The sequence below is a fragment of the Calonectris borealis genome, chromosome 20 (assembly GCF_964195595.1).
Source record: "Calonectris borealis chromosome 20, bCalBor7.hap1.2, whole genome shotgun sequence".
Classification (NCBI taxonomy): Eukaryota; Metazoa; Chordata; class Aves; order Procellariiformes; family Procellariidae; genus Calonectris; species Calonectris borealis.
In genome coordinates, this window is record NC_134331.1 from 7443628 (window position 1) to 7460784 (window position 17157).

Below are 17157 nucleotides of genomic sequence, written 5' to 3' on the forward strand. Positions count from 1 at the left end.
CCACAACTCACCACGATCTCTGGCATGTGCATCTTGGTGATAATCATCTTCATGACCTCAGGGGGAACAGGAGAACCTGCAATGACTCCTGGGAGAAAGAGGAAAAGATTACCATCTTGGAAACCATCTACTTATTCCCAGGAGCGGTCCCTCAGAAGGTTCTGCACCCCCAGATTTAAATGCTGGCAAGACCTTTGGGATACACCGGTTCCTGTTAAAATACTTTCTATTTTTATGGATACAGGTCCTAGTTATTCTAGAAGCAAAGGCTACAGCAAGGCCAGTTGGGTTGGCAGAGTTCAGTCGTTAGGAAAATAAATTCTATAGCACAAACCTAGTCCAAGCTGCAGTTCCCAAAAAGGAAAGATTCAGAGCAGAAAGAGGCACAGATTTTTAGCAGGACAAACACTCCCATCGATCATCATCACCATAAAACCAAAAACCTTTCCTCCTGCCCTGCACAGAGCAGCCCTTTTGGGAGAGGGCAGATACATTTTCACCTTTTCCATCCTAGGATGACAGAGCAAAAGAGGGGGGCAATATATAGGCTTTGCTGGGGAACACGATGAGACAGGATCATTTGTCAACATAGCAGAGATGATTAGGTAATCTGCTTAAATGTTTCTTTATGCTCCAGCACCATCTTCTCCCCGTGCTGTTATTGCCTCAAAAGCGCTGGTGGTCTCTGCGTTTCGGCTCAGCTATTTCCGAGGCTGTCTGTGACAAGAGAGAAAGCTCCAGCACACGTTATCACACCCTCTCCAGCATGTAGATGAATGACTTCAAAAACAGGCAGGAAACTTCAGGTCAGAGAAATCAGAGAGTAGCTCTGCTTTAGGGACTGCACCAGCCTAAAGCACATAAAGCATCTGCTGCCACACGGTGGTGGCTGGTGAGATGTAAGTTGAGCAAAACCAGGCTATTCCCGCTATCTTCCCTTACAGATAGAACAGAAAGGTCCTTCCCTAGACTGCCTTAAGATGAAAGAAGAGTCCTAAAAATATATCATTCTTGAAGGAAACCCCAAGGAAAGGGAATGAAATGCGTAGCATGAAATTAACAGTGAAACACAAGGCTCGTGCAACTAAACTCTTCCCTCCAGAAGAGCCATTTGCTTGCGAAGCTTAATACAGCCTCCCAGCAGGGAACCAGTAATATCCAGTTTCTCGGGATTTTTCCATTTGAGCTGTCAGACTTACCTCCCCGGAGAGTTGACAGGTGGTAGGAGTCAAAGTCTGGCTGGGAGAGCATGTCTATAAACATGGTTGGCGTGCCGTGTAGAAAGGAGCATCTTCAGGAAGGGGAGAGAAAAGGCAAAGCTGCAGAGCTGGAACCAGGGGCAGCCCCAGCTCAGCACCCCAGCCCATCCCATCGCGCGTGGGGCTGCAGAGCAGCAGCACGGAGGCAGGCACAGCAGATGTGCTGTTCATCAGTGCACATACGCATACGTATGTATAAAAAAATATATACATATACGTGTGTATTACGCAGACATAACAATAGCTCTTTTGTTTTACAAGCTACACAGGCAGAACAAGCTGGAAATGCAACTATCTCAGCAGCAGAGCTGGACTTGGAGAAGGAAGGTAGGTGGTTAGATGTAAAAACACACCAGCCATAGCAAACCAAGACACCACTACACTTTCCAGCCCAAGCCCTACAGTGACCTGAAGGATCCCTTATTTTTGGGAAAAGAGAAGGGTGACAAACATCCAAGCGCAGCTGAAAAGGCAGGATTTAGGCTCCTGAAGTGCCTGTGCAAGTATGTGCATGAGTAAACCTGCCTCTCCCATCGTGGGAAGGAAGAGCTTGAGCAATGGCCTGGCAGGTGAGACAAGGGAAGCAAGCACTGCCATGAGGCAGTGAGCTCCTCTGTAGCAAGACACAAACAAACTCTCACTTCTCTCGAGACACTGCCTCCAGAGCAGCCTTCCCCTCGAAACTCGGCGATGAGAAGATGCAGGAGGACCCGTGCAGAGCCATCACCATGCAGCCTCCTACCGACGCCAGGCAATGATAGAGGGGTGCAGGGAGGCCAACGCGATAGTCCTGGAATCAAGCCAAAGACAACAGTGAGGAAAGGAGATCTTCCAGTCCATGACTAGCCTGTCTCACTGCTGAAGAGCAAAGATCTGAACAGAGAAGTTTTCCCCAATTCACTACTTGCTGGAAATTTGACATTCATCTGTGTTCCCGTTAGGTGGAAACACGACACTGATGCTTCCTGCCTTTAATAAAAATCAGTTTGGGAAGTTTTTTATGTCAAAATTTCATTCTCTAATTTTGCAATGTCTTTTCTTGCTGCACTTTGTGGTCTGGTATTGCTTACACGTTATTTTATGATATGCCAGAAGAGAATAGTGATAGTGCTATGACAGGCATAAAATATGCAGGACTTGGCACATGCTATTAATTTTACTTTGTTTTTAAAAACACCAAAGTCTCTGAAGACTGATTGAAACAACCCATCTTCTTTCTGGATCAAAGCTGTTGTGTTAGAAATAACTACTTCAGAACTTCAAAAGAAAGTATTTGCCTTTAACAATTTTTAAAAGAAACTACAAATAGAAAGGTCATATCCTGATAAGAGTTACAAGACTGTATACATGACATGAAATGAAGTCACGTAAAACAAATTAAAACCTCATTCAACAGAATTCAAAGCTCACATCCAGAGTCTTGTAATTCTTTGAAATGAGTATTCACCAAAATGAAGAGTGATTAATTTCACAATTTTTCCCCCACAAAAAGCTATCTTTTTTTTTACATGAAACTAAAATAAAACATCAATGAAACTCCATTGAAATGAAGAATGTTATGCATGAGTATCCCTCAATGTCATTTGCAGGAAAACATCCTGCCCTTCTGCCGAGCAAGCACCAACACGCTCCACACAGGCGGTCTCTCTGTGGCAGTGGAGACCACCCCCAGCTGTGTTCCCACCAAGACGCACCTGCTCTGTGATCCCCAGCCTCAGACCAATCAGATTGGCATTGTTCACAATGTTCCTGTGAGAAAGGGTGGCTCCTTTGGGGCTTCCCGTTGTCCCCTGAAAGACACAGGGCATTATGCAATGATGGCCCCTTTCCCAGAGATAAGCTTTCACAGTGTGTGCTCTCAGGGGTGATTTCCCAGGCTGATTATGGGGTGATCTTGCACTTCATTCTCCATTCAGACCTGGGAGACTTTATTTTCTTCTTTAACAGCATCTTAATCCCAAACCAAACAAAAAAATGGTCCAACTTCAGTTGGACAGAACTCACATGACACACTCTCATCTCCATCAGCCCTTGAAAAAGGGCTGAGCAGCAAGAATGGAAGCAGCAACAGGAAATGCTAAAACATTTCCTCCATTCTACAGCAGAAGATGGAACCAGCGCTTGGTCTCAGAGGGCAAAAGGCAAAAGAAATAGGATGCTCAGCATCACACACATCTTCCCCTGTGTCCCCAGCAAGGAACCCAACCACGAGGCATGGAGCAGGTAGAAGCACCTACTGAAGTGAACTGGATGTTGATGGGCTCATTGCAGGAGAGGGTCCGCTGCACGGCTCTTAACTGCTTCATATGGCTGCTGTCCCCAGCCTGCATCACTTCATCCATGTGGAAGGTGCCAGGCAGCTTGGAGTCCACAGTGATGACAACGGATAAGTCAGGTAGCCTAGCAGAAAGAAAAATACCATCAGCAATAACGGAGCAAGGAAAAACTGCCTAGATAGGTGTACACTGGTGAGGGCAAAGCTCCAGGACAGCCCAACCCATTCTCTTCAGATGAGACCCTGTGCAGGTCCTTCTTCTGCTAAAGCCTGTGTTGTGCAGCTGAGAGGACACAAGGCAGGACACAGCTGTGAGGTCAGTGCAAAGACACCAGATATTCCTAACTCACCTTTTGCTCTTTATTCCCCCTGGACTGGATTTTTCTAGCTCAGGACATGACTGCTTTAGAATATCATAGTATTTCTGTGTTTTAAATTGAGTGGGAAACACCAGTGCCTTACAGCCAACCTGTGAAGGGAGACAGGAACGCATGAGAAGTCACATCGGGTTGATGTTCAGGACATGATAAAGAGCAGTCACCGCCATCACGGGAACGTGCACAGCCCTGTGACCCCACACAGCAAGCGTTAGCCATTAACACCACACCGGGATTTTCTCCATGGCTTGGTTCTGTAAGCACATGATACAATGAGCTCTCTCCAGATTAAACCCGGAGATCTTTAACACCTTCCTACTATGAGCCATGGTATGCAGCAGTTTAAAGATTCACTGAAGAGCATGACATAGGTCTTTGCACAGTGAGGGTACGGCAGCCACGCTCCCAGGGCTGGGGACATGCCTCCAGCAGGCAGATTCACCGAGGGCAAGTGCAAATCGAGCCCTTACAGCTGTGCACTCATAAAACCCCCCAAGTGCAGGGCAGGGTGCTGTTACTGTTCCTGTTACTGCACGGATCCACGCATGCAGCCAGTGCTTCGCTCCTCCCTGGCGTTCAGTTCAGGTCAGGCTGGTTGCTTCTTGCTGGGCAAGAGAGCAGAGCTGCAGCCTGAGGTTCCCTCTTCTCCCAGGATCAACATTCCTCATTGCAAGCACAAGGCAAACAACTGATTTTTTCAGATTAGGAGTCCCAACACTAACAAAAAGCCCAGTCCCAAATTATGAAAAAAAAAAAAAAAAATTCAATTGAGTGTATCTGAAATGAGGGTGTTTGAGGAATTTTCGAAAAACAAGGAAAGCTAAAGACTGCCTCTCAGGTCAAGCCAAGGTTTTGTTGTGGGTTTTTTTAAGGTGTTTCCTAAGATCTTTCCACCTCTTTTTAAAGCGTTAGCTATTTTGAAAACTAAAACGTTTTTCATTCAACCTTTACATTTACATAATCCTGAAACAAAGCACTTTAATTACTCCAGGAATTTCTATTTCTTTTTTAGCAGAGGAGATTTGCTGCATTTGACCCAGATTTGCAAACTACTTTCATCTTCCAAAAAACGCATTATTGTCAAACAAACTATTTACATAAATGATTTACTCGGTTGTTTTCATTATTTTCCCAAGGTCCATGAAATAAGGAGACCGAGGCTACGCCAATAAATTATTTGTAAGTACCCTCTGGGGTTTGTCAGAAGGGAAGACAAACATTTGCTCTATTTTCTGGAACAGCCTGCCCAGAACCCAGGGGACTGAGTCTGTTCTGGGATGTTTTGGGCCTTTGTAACTTTTTACTACTAGTTCCTTCAAACTAGTATTCTGGTTGAACTAGTTTTGCGGAACAGACACTAAGGAGGAAAGGATCCTGCAGGGCAGATGCTATATAAGCCCTCTAGTTGGGCATCTCCCACTTGGTCTCAACCTGAATGGCAGCAGACCCTTCTTCACAGGACCTGTCACATAAGTGCTGACATCAGTTTGCTTTTACAAAGCCCTGGAAATACAGCAGGAATCAGAGGAATGGTTATTCAGCATGTATTTCTGTATATACCAAAGGGAGGGAACCTGATGGAGCAAGGAAGGGATTGCACAGGCTGACAGGATCCAACAGACAAAGCCCTAAAGCCTTCAGGGGTTTTGTGTGCAAATAAACAAACACAAACAAATAATTAGGGGTTGAGGGATACCAGAGATCCCAGTGCCAAAGGTACATGGAAAAGCTAGGAACACTAGCAAACCTGGGAGGGTGAGACAAGAGTAATCCCTAATGGAGCCGAAGCACGTTTCTGCTCTTACCCCATCAACACTCCACATTTACACTGGAGGAGGAAATCAGAGCAGACTCTGACACAAAGAGATGGAAAGGAAAACAAAAGCCAAGTGTCACTGGGGAAAAAGGAAAGCACTGACATGCACATTTCCACCTGGTGAGAGAAGCAGGAGGACATCCACACTGGAGGAGACATGCTTCACCGCAGCACTGTGTACAATCTTAACACATGAAAACAGGAGTGACACCAGCTACCTTAAGAGGATTAAATGAAGGATGAAATGGGAACTCAAATTGCAGCCCAGCAATGAAATTACAGAGTTACTGATGCAAGAGAAGCCTCTCTTTATTGCTAGAAATTATCCACTTCTTTCTAGGTAAAGCCAGAACTTGGATGGTGCTGGGAAGACCCAGATGTGGTTCCACCTCTTCTAACATCGGCCTTTGATTTAAAGCTGAACAAACCACAGATGAGCAAGTTAGCTTCTTAATTCTAGGATTAATTTTTAGTCGTCAAATGTTTAGTAGCCTGGATTCCTCATTACTGGAGCTAAGGAGCCAGAACAGTTTAAACTGACTGGCGCTCTGCACATTGCAAACTCAAACCCAGGCAGGTACACGAGGGTAGCTGAGGCAGCCACAACCAGATAGCAGAAAGATGTCAAGCAGTGGAAATAACTAGGACTTAAACCAGGTTAAATTCAAGGCCAGCAAGGCCTAGGACACATCTGGGAAGGAGAAAACAAGCTACCAAGTAGGCTGGCCCTTTCTGAGCCTTCCTCCTTTTTACTTTTAAGGTTAAAATCCCAGATGGTGATTTTTGCCCCGAGCGGTGGGCAGGCAGGATGGCACCAAGTCAGGCAGGACAGCTGCACCGCGCTCTCCCTCCCGGGCAGGCTGCAGTGTGAGCGTAGGAAAGTCAGAACTGATTTAAGACAGATGTTGCCTCTAGAGATTGCGGCCACGCTCTGCTACTACGTCGTCTCTGCTGTCCTGGCTGCCAGCTTCTTGGGTAGAACAGTCCCTGGGTCAGATATTTAGTCTTGCTTTGTTTTCCTCATTCCCCAGTAAACGACTGCTGGCTGGTATGGTTATTATTGGTGTAATATTGGCAGTACATGGTTGTTAGCAGAGAGAGGGATGAGAAGGATGCAGAAGTCTCCATCAAACGGACAGGGTGGCAGCCAAAGGGAACAGCAACAACCACTTAACTGCAGCTCCCTCCCCTTGGTCACTGCGTGGTGGTGTTCCCTCTACACGGCCACCACCAGCCCTGCTCTCCGGCCAGCAATCCCTGATATACACGAGTGCTTAACCAGAAGCTCATCTGGACTGTGTCCCCACTATCCCCTTTAACAGGCGGCTGCTTGTACACATTCTCATAATGAATAAATTAGTATTACCAGCAAGTAATTGCTGGTAGTATTACCAAAGGCTGGATCGATGGGCCGAGGCCAACTGTATGAGGTTCAACAAGGCCAAGTACCGGGTCCTGCACTTCGGCTACAACAACCCCAGGCAACGCTACAGGCTTGGGGAAGAGTGGCTGGAAAGCTGCCCAGAGGAAAAGGACCTGGGGGTGCTGGTTGACAGCCGGCTGAACATGAGCCAGCAGTGTGCTCAGGTGGCCAAGAAGGCCAACGGCATCCTGGCCTGTATCAGAAATAGTGTGGCCAGCAGGAGCAGGGAGGTGATCGTGCCCCTGTACTCGGCACTGGTGAGGCTGCACCTTGAATACTGTGTTCAGTTTTGGGCCCCTCACGACAAGAAGGACATGGAGGTGCTGGAGCGTGTCCAGAGGAGGGCAATGAAGCTGGTGAAGGGCCTGGAGCACAAGTCTTATGAGGAGCGGCTGAGGGAACTGGGGTTGTTTAGCCTGGAGAAGAGGAGGCTGAGGGGAGACCTCATCGCGCTCTACAACTACCTGAAAGGAGGTTGTAGCGAGGTGGGTGTTGGTCTCTTCTCCCAAGTAACAGCGATAGAACGAGAGGAAATGGCCTCAAGTTGCGCCAAGGGAGGTTTAGACTGGACATTAGGAGAAATTTCTTTACTGAAAGAGTGGTCAGGCCTTGGAACAGGCTGCCCAGGGAAGTGGTTGAGTGCCCATCCCTGGAAGTATTTAAAAGACGTGTAGATGAGGCGCTTAGGGACATGGTGTAGTGGGCATGGTGGTGTTGGGTTGATGGTTGGACTCGATGATCTTAGAGGTCTTTTCCAACCTTAATGATTCTATGATTCTAAGTGCCATACAAACCTTCCTGATGACAAACTCCAGCTCAAGGGCCTGGTAGGCTGGATTCACAGATACCTTAAGAGGAAGAAACAAGAAGGTTGATCAGAGTTACCCTTGCCTTGAAAACCCTCTCCCCTAACACATATTCCAACAGAAAAGTTCTCCCAGGGGCAAGCCACACTCAAAGCCTCTCCTCCTCTCCAGTACGCAGAACTAAGAGCTCCCCACTACAGGGATTTCACATTCACCACAAAAATTAGCTGAATCTTGTGTTTGCATGAATGAAAACAATCAGAAAAGAAAAGAGATTTATGTGAGGTCAGATAGTCAAAACAGAGTTTCAGGAACCGAAACCAGACCTCCTGTCTCCCAGGCAGACATTCAATCCACTGAACTGAAGACTCAAAACTTAAGAGCAAGTCAGGTTTCTTAACAGACAACCACGAAAATACCAGCTTTCTCCTGTCCAACTCTCCACAGAAGCAGTATTGGCCACTGGAGTTGAGTTCACATCAGGTTCATACTGACCTATGCTCATCCACCCTGTTACGGGGATGGCACCAGTATGAACCATGATGAAGAAAACGAGCCAGAAGGTACAGTGCAGTCCTTACTATGGTGCACTGTATAAATAAGATGGATTTTGGTGAATGTGCCAGGTCATACCTTCAAATGAAAATTGGCTTTTCGGGATATGCAACTTGGACTACATTTTTAAGCGAGCATTTGCACCATGAAGCAATACAGGTCCTACTTAGGAGGGATCTAAATAACTGCTAACTTTAGGACAGCAGCATGTTACATTAAAATGGTGCTACAGGCAAAAGCATGTCTCCATCTATCATCAGCTGCTGCAAGCTAGTTCACAGCAGTCCATTTCTTGCTGCTCCTCTTCTGCAGTCTGCTTTCCTACATAGTGGATAAAGACGCAGAGGGTTGCACAGATCTTGTTTAAATACTGGATTCGGTTATAGCCAACATGCTGGGTAAGAGCATGGGAAAAACAGACAACAAGCTTTACTCTCCAGTATCTCCTATTGCTTCTTTGTCTCCATTTCCTTTCCCAACAGACTGCTAAAAACGCAGACACAGCAAACTGCTTACCAGGATGATTCCTGCCTGGGCAGTTGCAAACTGCATGAGAACCCACTCGTATTTATTGGGACCCCACATTCCTAGTCGGTCTCCCTTCTTCAGGCCAAGCGCCAGAAGCCCAGCTGCTGCTTGGTCCACCTGTAAAATACAGGACAAGAGCCTGAGGATCACACACAGGATGTAGTGGGGGATATCTGTTTCCAGGAACTGCTTTCTGGGGAAGAAGCATCACCTTCGCAACTGAAATCAGACAGAATGTACCTCTGCTGCAGTCTGTCAGCCTACTGCTGCAGCAGCAGCATCTTCGAAGTCACAGAGCACAGCCCAGCCCCTGCTTAGCAGGTTGACTGAAAGCATAAAAATAACAAGTGTGGAACAATACGACAAAGCAGGAAGGAAACCCAAATAGGCAATTATGTACAAATAGTTGCAAATTAATTCTTGCCCAAAGATTATTTAGTGTCTAGCTCCTCATCAACTCAATTTAGGATTAAGCTGCTGGGCCCATCTACACCATTGGATCTGCCTCTGTTCTGGCATACCACTTCCTTCTGAAAGGACTCAGGTGAAGAAAACTGTATCAAGTGATTTTTGACCAGTCTGGGGTTCCTAGCCTCATTAACTTGCATTCAGCCACTATATTAATATGACTACTTTATTTTGCAAGATGGTAAGCATGTTTCAGGTGTGCAGATGTATGTATAAATATTCTGAGGTATTCAGGAAAGTTTGTAGAGCTTTGTTATGTTCTCAGATGAATTTATGAAATCTACCTCATAGGAGATATGAATTTGAGGAACAGCTGATTTAGTTCTGAATTACAGCCTACTTTTTAAAATTAGGGTGAACACAGCTAATCTTGTTTATCTGAATGGATGTAACCAAAACACTAATAAATCTAAAAAAAAAAACCCCAAACAATTCTTCCTATCCAAGATCATATCATACATTTAATAGAAACTTTCCAGGTAGTTAGTCTTGAAATATTGCCCCTCCATTCAGAATACATATAAACATATATTTATATGTAATATGCACACATACATACACATGCATAGATACACCCACACACGTTTTTGCACATGATATTGAGACCAAGTCCTTGACTTTGCCTTTGTGCTTGGACTAGAAACCTCTACACACTCAGGACCTCTGAGAGTCAGAGCAGAGTGACTAATACAAGAGCTGGAGCCTACTCCAGTTGAAAAAAACACCATGACTCAGCCCATAACACATCAGATAGGGGAGATAATTTTTAAGTATGAAAGTTCATTCTGGAATATTCAGCAAGAATTTTACATACTCCTCCTTCTCTCTTTGATCTCAAGACTCTAAGGAGGACAAAGACAGCACACAGCCATTGGTGTGTGCTAGGGAGGTGCTATCAGGTGCTATCCTCTGCTCAGGGCCAGGGTGAAGATCTGCATACAACAAACCTCGTTCCTGAGCTGAGTGATGAAATCGTTTTCCATTTCTCCATCACGCCTGCTGCTGCCATTATCCACCTGCCTGGGCTCTCCGAGGGGCGAACCAGGCACTCACCTCTTCTTTGAACTGAGCAAACGTCTTCCGAACCCCATCTCGGCAGAAGACCAAGGCGTCGCGGTCGGGAAACCGCTCAACAGTCTCATCCAGGCACTGGCCCATGGTTTTGGTGAGAAGCGGAATGTCTAAGGTCCCCTGGACATAGCTATTGGTCACCCTGTGGGAGGCAGAGAGCATCCTTGTGTGCAGGGCACTGTGAAAGAAAAGGAGAAGAGTCTATTTTTTAATATAACCCATCAATACCGTTCTCCGCATCTGGAAGGATTGTCAACCTGCCGACCGTACCAGGAGTACTCAATGCACATCCCCACACCAGTGAGAACCACAGGCAGCCACTTCAGTGGGTCGAGATCAGGAAGACCTCTGAAAGCACTTGGAAAGCACGTGCAGCAGCCGGGGGGGCACTGGGCAAGCAGATGGCTTCGATAATCCCCGTGCACCCACCTGGACCTGCTCACACCAGCAGGCAGCACAGGCAGAGCCTCCATCCCTCCACTGGAAACCAGGACCCTGCTCACTGATGGGGAAGGAGCCTGCACCAGCCCTGCAGACCGGGCACAGCCCAGTCCTACAGTCATTCACCTGGGGTGAAAGCTACCTTGGACATTTTGGGATATCTGGACAGATGATAGACTTTGCTGAGAGATGGCAACTGGGTTTGGTCTTTCTGCAACATTAAATAGTGCAAATAACTTGGAAGGAACACAATCAGAAGAGTTTGTAAGGAAATTCCCCTGACTGGCTTCTCTCTGCTGAAAAGAGCAGACGGCTGAGAAAGAGAAAGTTGAAATTAAAGTCAGAGATCCGTTATTTTATCAGTCTCCAAAACGGTCTGCAGAGAAGAGTCTAATCCTGCAGAATAAAAACTGTTTAGAAGAGTTCAAAGAAGTTGAGCTGTAACTGAGAGGCATTTGCAAAGTAATGGTCTGTGTATACAACAGCAAGCTGGCTGTACACGCTTTACTATCTCTGCCAACTAGATCGCAAAGAGTTTATGGTACTGAAGACAGCATCAGTAAAACAAGGAGCTACCAGCGAGATGAGGTGGGAGAAGTGCAGAGGCAATAATACAGCAGGCTCACAGGGTGGAGGAGACTACACCCACTGCAAACACGGGACCCGAGGGGCGGAGGAGAGCAGGGAGATGTTTCAGCAGAGCAGTATCTGGGCAGGAATGGCATGACAGAGTCCTTGGGAGGAGCAGAGACATTGAGCTGGAGGCCAAGCTGGAGAGGGAACAAAGTTAGGAGAGGCAGCAATGAGAAGATGTGGGCAGGGCGGTAGGGAAAATAATTTTAAAGTCATTAAGGCTTTCACTGAGGTCTGATCATCAGTGGAAAAGCAGTGACTTCCCCTCAAACCGCAGCTCCTGACCATCCAAGCGCTGCAGTTCTTGCCCTGGTTTCTCTCTCCACCTCCTCCTGCTCCGAGCCCCTCTCTGCCCCAGCAGCCACTCCCTGCCACACTGCCCCCCTCCCCTGGCAGCCCCCCGCTTTCTCTGTCCCTCCTCACTTCTTCCCTGCCTTCCTCCATGCTCTCAGCTCCTCCATTCCTGCCTTAGGAGATGACCAGGAAGGACAGGGTTAAGCGATCTCGCAGGAACCAGACTTTCACACTAAATGCAAGAAGGTGCAAAGCCAGAGCCAAATGACAGTTCCACCTCCAGTCTTCATGGCTACGGCTTCCTCCCTACCCCCAAACATGGGGAAGAAAGAGCATCAAAGAGAGTAAAAGATGTCTTTATAAAGCCCTGCACTCCAAAACACTGCGAAAATACTGCTGATACCCCTCATGATGTGAAAACACATGCAGATTGCTCTCAAAGGTCCCAAGCATTCACACCTTCAAATGAAAGGATCAGCAGCTTTGAAACTAGAGCCTAAGATATCTCATGCTCATAACCCAGAGTCACTAACTCCTCTCAAAGTGCCCGCTCACATGGTTTTCTCAAATACATTAAGGAAAGCAAAATTCACAGCTGTCATCTAGTTTCAGCTCCCTGAATTCTGGTCTGATGCTCTCATGTGCTTCAGCATTTCTGTATCACTGATTTCCTGGCCATGGTAAGGGTGAAAGGTGTGGGATAAAACACAGCAGGCTGTTGGAGGCACTGAGGGTTGAGAACGGAAGGAACGAGGCAGATACAGCATATGTTCATTATCAGTAGCATCATCAGTAGCTGGAAATAATGTAGGGTCGGTCTCCCTCCTGCCTATAGCAAACAGCAAGTTGATATATCTGATATATATCTGATATACATCTGATCTGAAAGAAGGTATCAAGAGACCTCTACAAATAAAGGGTCCAAAGGATTTAGAAATAATCTTTTTGTTCATCTTTGTTACAGAAAACAAGTAATTCACCCTCCACCTTTTCCTATGAAGCATCTGGTAGTGCTGGAGATAAAACAAGACCAATGGTCCAATGGACTGATATTCCAGCAGCTCTCATTTCCCTGCCTCAGCCGGAGGAGAGCAAATAAAACTCTGCTTGCTCTTGGGTCTCAGTGTAGACTGTTAAACTACTCTTGCAGAGCACACGTCTTCTGTTAGCAACACATTCCAACAGCACGACAGCCTGCGGTGCCTGCAAACGCGCCAGCCCCAGCACTCGGCTGCTCCTGCAAAACTCCATAACCCTGGAGTTCAGCAGCACAACTGAACGGAGAAACATCAGAGACAAAGAAAAAAATCACCACCCTCCCGCCTCGTGTGAAAGGCAGGCAAGCAGCCGAATGCTGGCAGACCCAGAAAGCACTCCTGCCTGAAACAATCAGACTGAAGCAAGCACTCTCAACTAATCCTAGGAGCTCTTTGTATTTATCTCTGAATAGCCCCAACTAATACTTTACAGTTGTTGATATAAGATAACCAGCTTCATTTTTCACTTTTAACTCTTCACCAGTCTCTATAGAGATGGGACGAGAGACGAACACAAGGCAGAGGCAGAGGCATCGGCATAACCTCCTGTCCCCTATGACGAGCACACAAGCAAGCTCCTGCTTTGCAGCTGTGAAGGACATCGACCTGACCTGTGGTGCCATCCCCTCTGCATGTGGATGAAAGGCCCTGCCCTCCCAGGGCTTGCAAACTGTCCTGACTGCAGAGTTCATACTCGGAGAGGTTCACAGACTCCCCAGCCAGTTCTTTTGTTCATGGATGTCTACCAGGAGCTTCTCCCCCAAAATCAAGAGCTTTTGGGTCTTTTATGTAACACAACTGTAGTAAGACTGTGGTGAAAGTTAATCCTGCTCTATTCTATCCTTACCTCTTCTTTACTCTTTAAAACAACCCTGTTGACTAAAGAGTTAACCATGTTCTGATTACTTTTGGTTGTTTCATTTGATTTGAGGAAGGATCAAGTCCCCAGACCTTTCAGACTCCAACTGCAGCAGACTTTTTGGTTACATTTTCCACTGCGCCTTTCTCCCCTCTGCACTCTTCCTGCCAAAAGGATAAATACTGCTTAACAACTTTATTAAAAGTTTTTTATAATGTTACTAGAAAGAGTTTACTCCTCTAAATACAGTGTCTTTTTCTCCAAGTGCTTTGTGTTTCTGCCCCTCAGTTTCACTCGCAATTCTGGGCCGGAGTCCAAACTGCAGTGAACTCTCTGTCGTGCTTCACTTCTGATCCTGTTTCCTAAGAACAGATTCTGATACAGCAATCTTGGCTCCAGCCGCACACATGGGCTTCAGCCACCTCGCTCCTAATCTCAGCCCAGCTGAAACAAAACACCCACTATCCACAGTTCTTGGGGAGTTGCTCCCTGAAGTCATACCTCCCAGTGAGTACCAGGCTCTGAATATCAGCTAATGCTTCAAAGCCTTTCCCAAAGCCAGTTGCGTTCCTACTGCTCTTCTTTCCCACGAACTTGCTCCAAGAAGCAGCGTTGAACAAAAGCAAGGCAAAGGCCTGGCCGGACCCCCCAAGCCCCAGAGCTCCTCAGTGTCCTGGACCTGCTGGCACCCCAGTGCCCCCCACCACCCTGCTGCACCACAGGGGGACAGGGATGCTGCCCAACGAAGCCCGCAAGTCAGAGTGCTGAAGGAGGACAGAGAAGCTGTTCGATACATTTCACGTTTCTGCAATCAGGATGGAGCTGCTACACAAAGAACGTTCAGCCTTAGGCACATGTTTACATCCCTCCGCACGCTGCGCAGGGCTCATCCCTGCCCCTGGTCCCCTCCCAGGCCAGGGTGGGGGGCAGACCCAGGGGATGCAGCCTGCTTTCTGCCACTTTGGAGCGGTTTTAGGGGAGCCAAGGGACAGTGACACACACTGAGAGCAAACCCTCCAGCTGAACCTGCCCTCCCTACAAGCAGCCACCCACTTAGCTGGACAAACATATCGCTCTGCAGCTGCTCTATAGCCCCCATCATCTGTCACACATGGCCTCCGTCCCCTAGAGCCTCCATCCCTGTCCTACAGCCTGTGCCCTACAGTCCCCTCATCCTCTGCCCCCACAGCCCTCCATCCCCTCTCACTCACGGCCCCCTGTCCCCTAGAGCCCCCCCATCCCCAAGCCCCACAGCCCTCTATCCGCTGTAGCCTCCCATCCCCTCTCACCCACGGCCCCCTGTCCCCTATAGCTCCCCATCCCCTATAGCCCACGGCCCCTTGTCCCCTACAGCCCCCCACCCCCTCTCACCCACAGCCCCCTGTCCCCTAGAGCCCCCCATCCCCTCTCACCCACGGCCCCCTGTCCCCTATAGCTCCCCATCCCCTATAGCCCACGGCCCCCTGTCCCCTACAGCCCTCCATCCCCTCTCACCCACGGCCCCCTGTCCCCTACAGCCCCCCATCCCCTCTCACCCAAGGCCCACTGCCCCCTATAGCTCCCCATCCCCTATAGTCCACGGCCCCCTGTCCCCTACAGTCCCCCATCCCCTCTCACCCACAGCCCCTTGTCCCCTATAGCTCTCCATCCTCTCTCACCCACGGCCCCCTGTCCCCTACAGCCCCCCATCCCCTCTCACCCAAGGCCCACTGCCCCCTATAGCTCCCCATCCCCTCTCATCCACGGCCCCCTGTCCCCTATAGCTCCCCATCCCCTATAGCCCCCCATCCCCTACAGCCCACGCCCCCTGTCCCCACACCCTCCCTCCCCTGCAGCCCCGTCCCCCCCACCCCCTCTCCCCGGACCCCAGCCCCCGTCCCTACCTGCCCGGCGGGGCTCCCCGCCGCCCGCCTGCCGGGCGCAGGAGGGACAGCCCGCGGCGAGGCAGCGCTGCCAGCCGCGCCGTGGCCATGCCTGCGAGGGCGGCAGGAGCCAGGGGCCTGGAGCCAGGCCCGGCCCGGCCCGGCCCGCCGCTCGATACGCAGGGGCGGTGCGCACCGCGGCCCGCCTCGGCCCCGGCCCGGCCCCGCCTCGGGGGGCCTGCGGCTCCCCTCGGCCGCGGGGCCCTCTGCGGCCTGGGCGCTGCGGCTGCGGGGAAGCGCCTGCTGGGACGGGGGGCAGAGAAAGCGTCCGCTCTGCCCGGGCCGTGGGGGCGAGCAGCAGCAGGGCGTGCAACAGAGGGGGGGGTGCGGGCATGGGGGCTCAGGCCAGGCAGAGCGGGGGACACCCCCCCCCCGGCACACGGCTGGCAGCACAGAGCCCCACTGGGCACCTGCCCCATCCTCTGCCAGCTTCCAGGTCCCCGCACTGCGCCTCCATCCCACTATCTCCCCCCTCCGCTCTCTCTTTTTTCCAGACTGCCCCATCAGCCTTTTTCTGCCTAACCCCAACCACTTCTACACCCCAACCCTGGCCTTTCCGTGCACCCCAAATAAGCCCCACACCCTAGCTACCATGGACTTTGGTGCAAGACAACCAGCACCACTTGTCTCCACTTTTCTCCATCTGTATTGCTTGGTGCCTGAGCCCTGTGAGTCACTGATTGATTTCCAGCCCTATCCCCTTAATGAGTTACCACAGATACCGCCTCACTAAGAGCTTCAGGCACTCCCTGCCTGCCTGCACCCTGCTAAGGTAGGGAAGAAAGACCAGCTAGGAACTGCAGAGCTACTCCAGAGCCGGACAGGCTGAGATCCCCTGACCTAAGGGCAGAGGCATGGGCAGGCACCCAGGCGAGGAGCACTGCGGTGCTGAGATCTGCCGAGCACCCAGACACAGGAGTAGTGCTGCTCCGCTTCATTGCTGCTGAAGGGAAGAAGCGACACACGCATCGTTCCCCATGTAAAATGACTGACAGCCTTTCTGGGCATTGCCTGCAGCAATGGCCAAAAGCTAATTAATCCTCGTGAAAAGGCTGGAGTATAAATTTGATCCTGGAAAACAGTCTGTCTTTTAAATACCATATGGGCATTAACCAGAGCTATCAGTGCTGGCCTGAGACATGGGCTGCTTGAGCTGGGTGAGGGCTGGCTGCCATTTTGCAGCTCTGCCCAGGTGGAAGCTGGAGATCCATGTGTCTAGACACACTGTGTCTGTACCATGTCGAGAACAATGGCACTGACAAACAAGGGCATAGATACTGGCCTCAGAATGGGTGTATCTCAGACACCAAAACCATAAATGTGTTCGTAACACAGCCGCATGGTGAAATACTGACTGCAACCAGACCTCTGGTGTTAGATACTTGGTTTTAGA

At 49.3% G+C, this 17157-nt stretch overlaps 1 protein-coding gene across 1 annotated transcript in view; it reads right to left on the reverse strand.

Annotated features, from left to right (window-relative positions):
* The window catches only part of ACSF2 (acyl-CoA synthetase family member 2), a 37535-nt gene extending 21660 nt beyond the window's left edge, over positions 1–15875 (reverse strand). The window contains exons 1-10 of the mRNA XM_075169696.1: positions 15726–15875; positions 10561–10756; positions 9028–9156; positions 7945–7998; positions 3885–4003; positions 3497–3659; positions 2954–3049; positions 1901–2049; positions 1200–1291; positions 12–88 (exon numbers count right to left, since the gene is read on the reverse strand). Of these exons, the coding sequence (XP_075025797.1) occupies positions 12–88; positions 1200–1291; positions 1901–2049; positions 2954–3049; positions 3497–3659; positions 3885–4003; positions 7945–7998; positions 9028–9156; positions 10561–10756; positions 15726–15814 (1164 nt within the window). The 5' untranslated portion in view covers positions 15815–15875. The remainder of the gene's footprint in view (positions 1–11; positions 89–1199; positions 1292–1900; positions 2050–2953; positions 3050–3496; positions 3660–3884; positions 4004–7944; positions 7999–9027; positions 9157–10560; positions 10757–15725) is intronic.
* Between the last annotated feature and the right edge of the window lie 1282 nt (positions 15876–17157).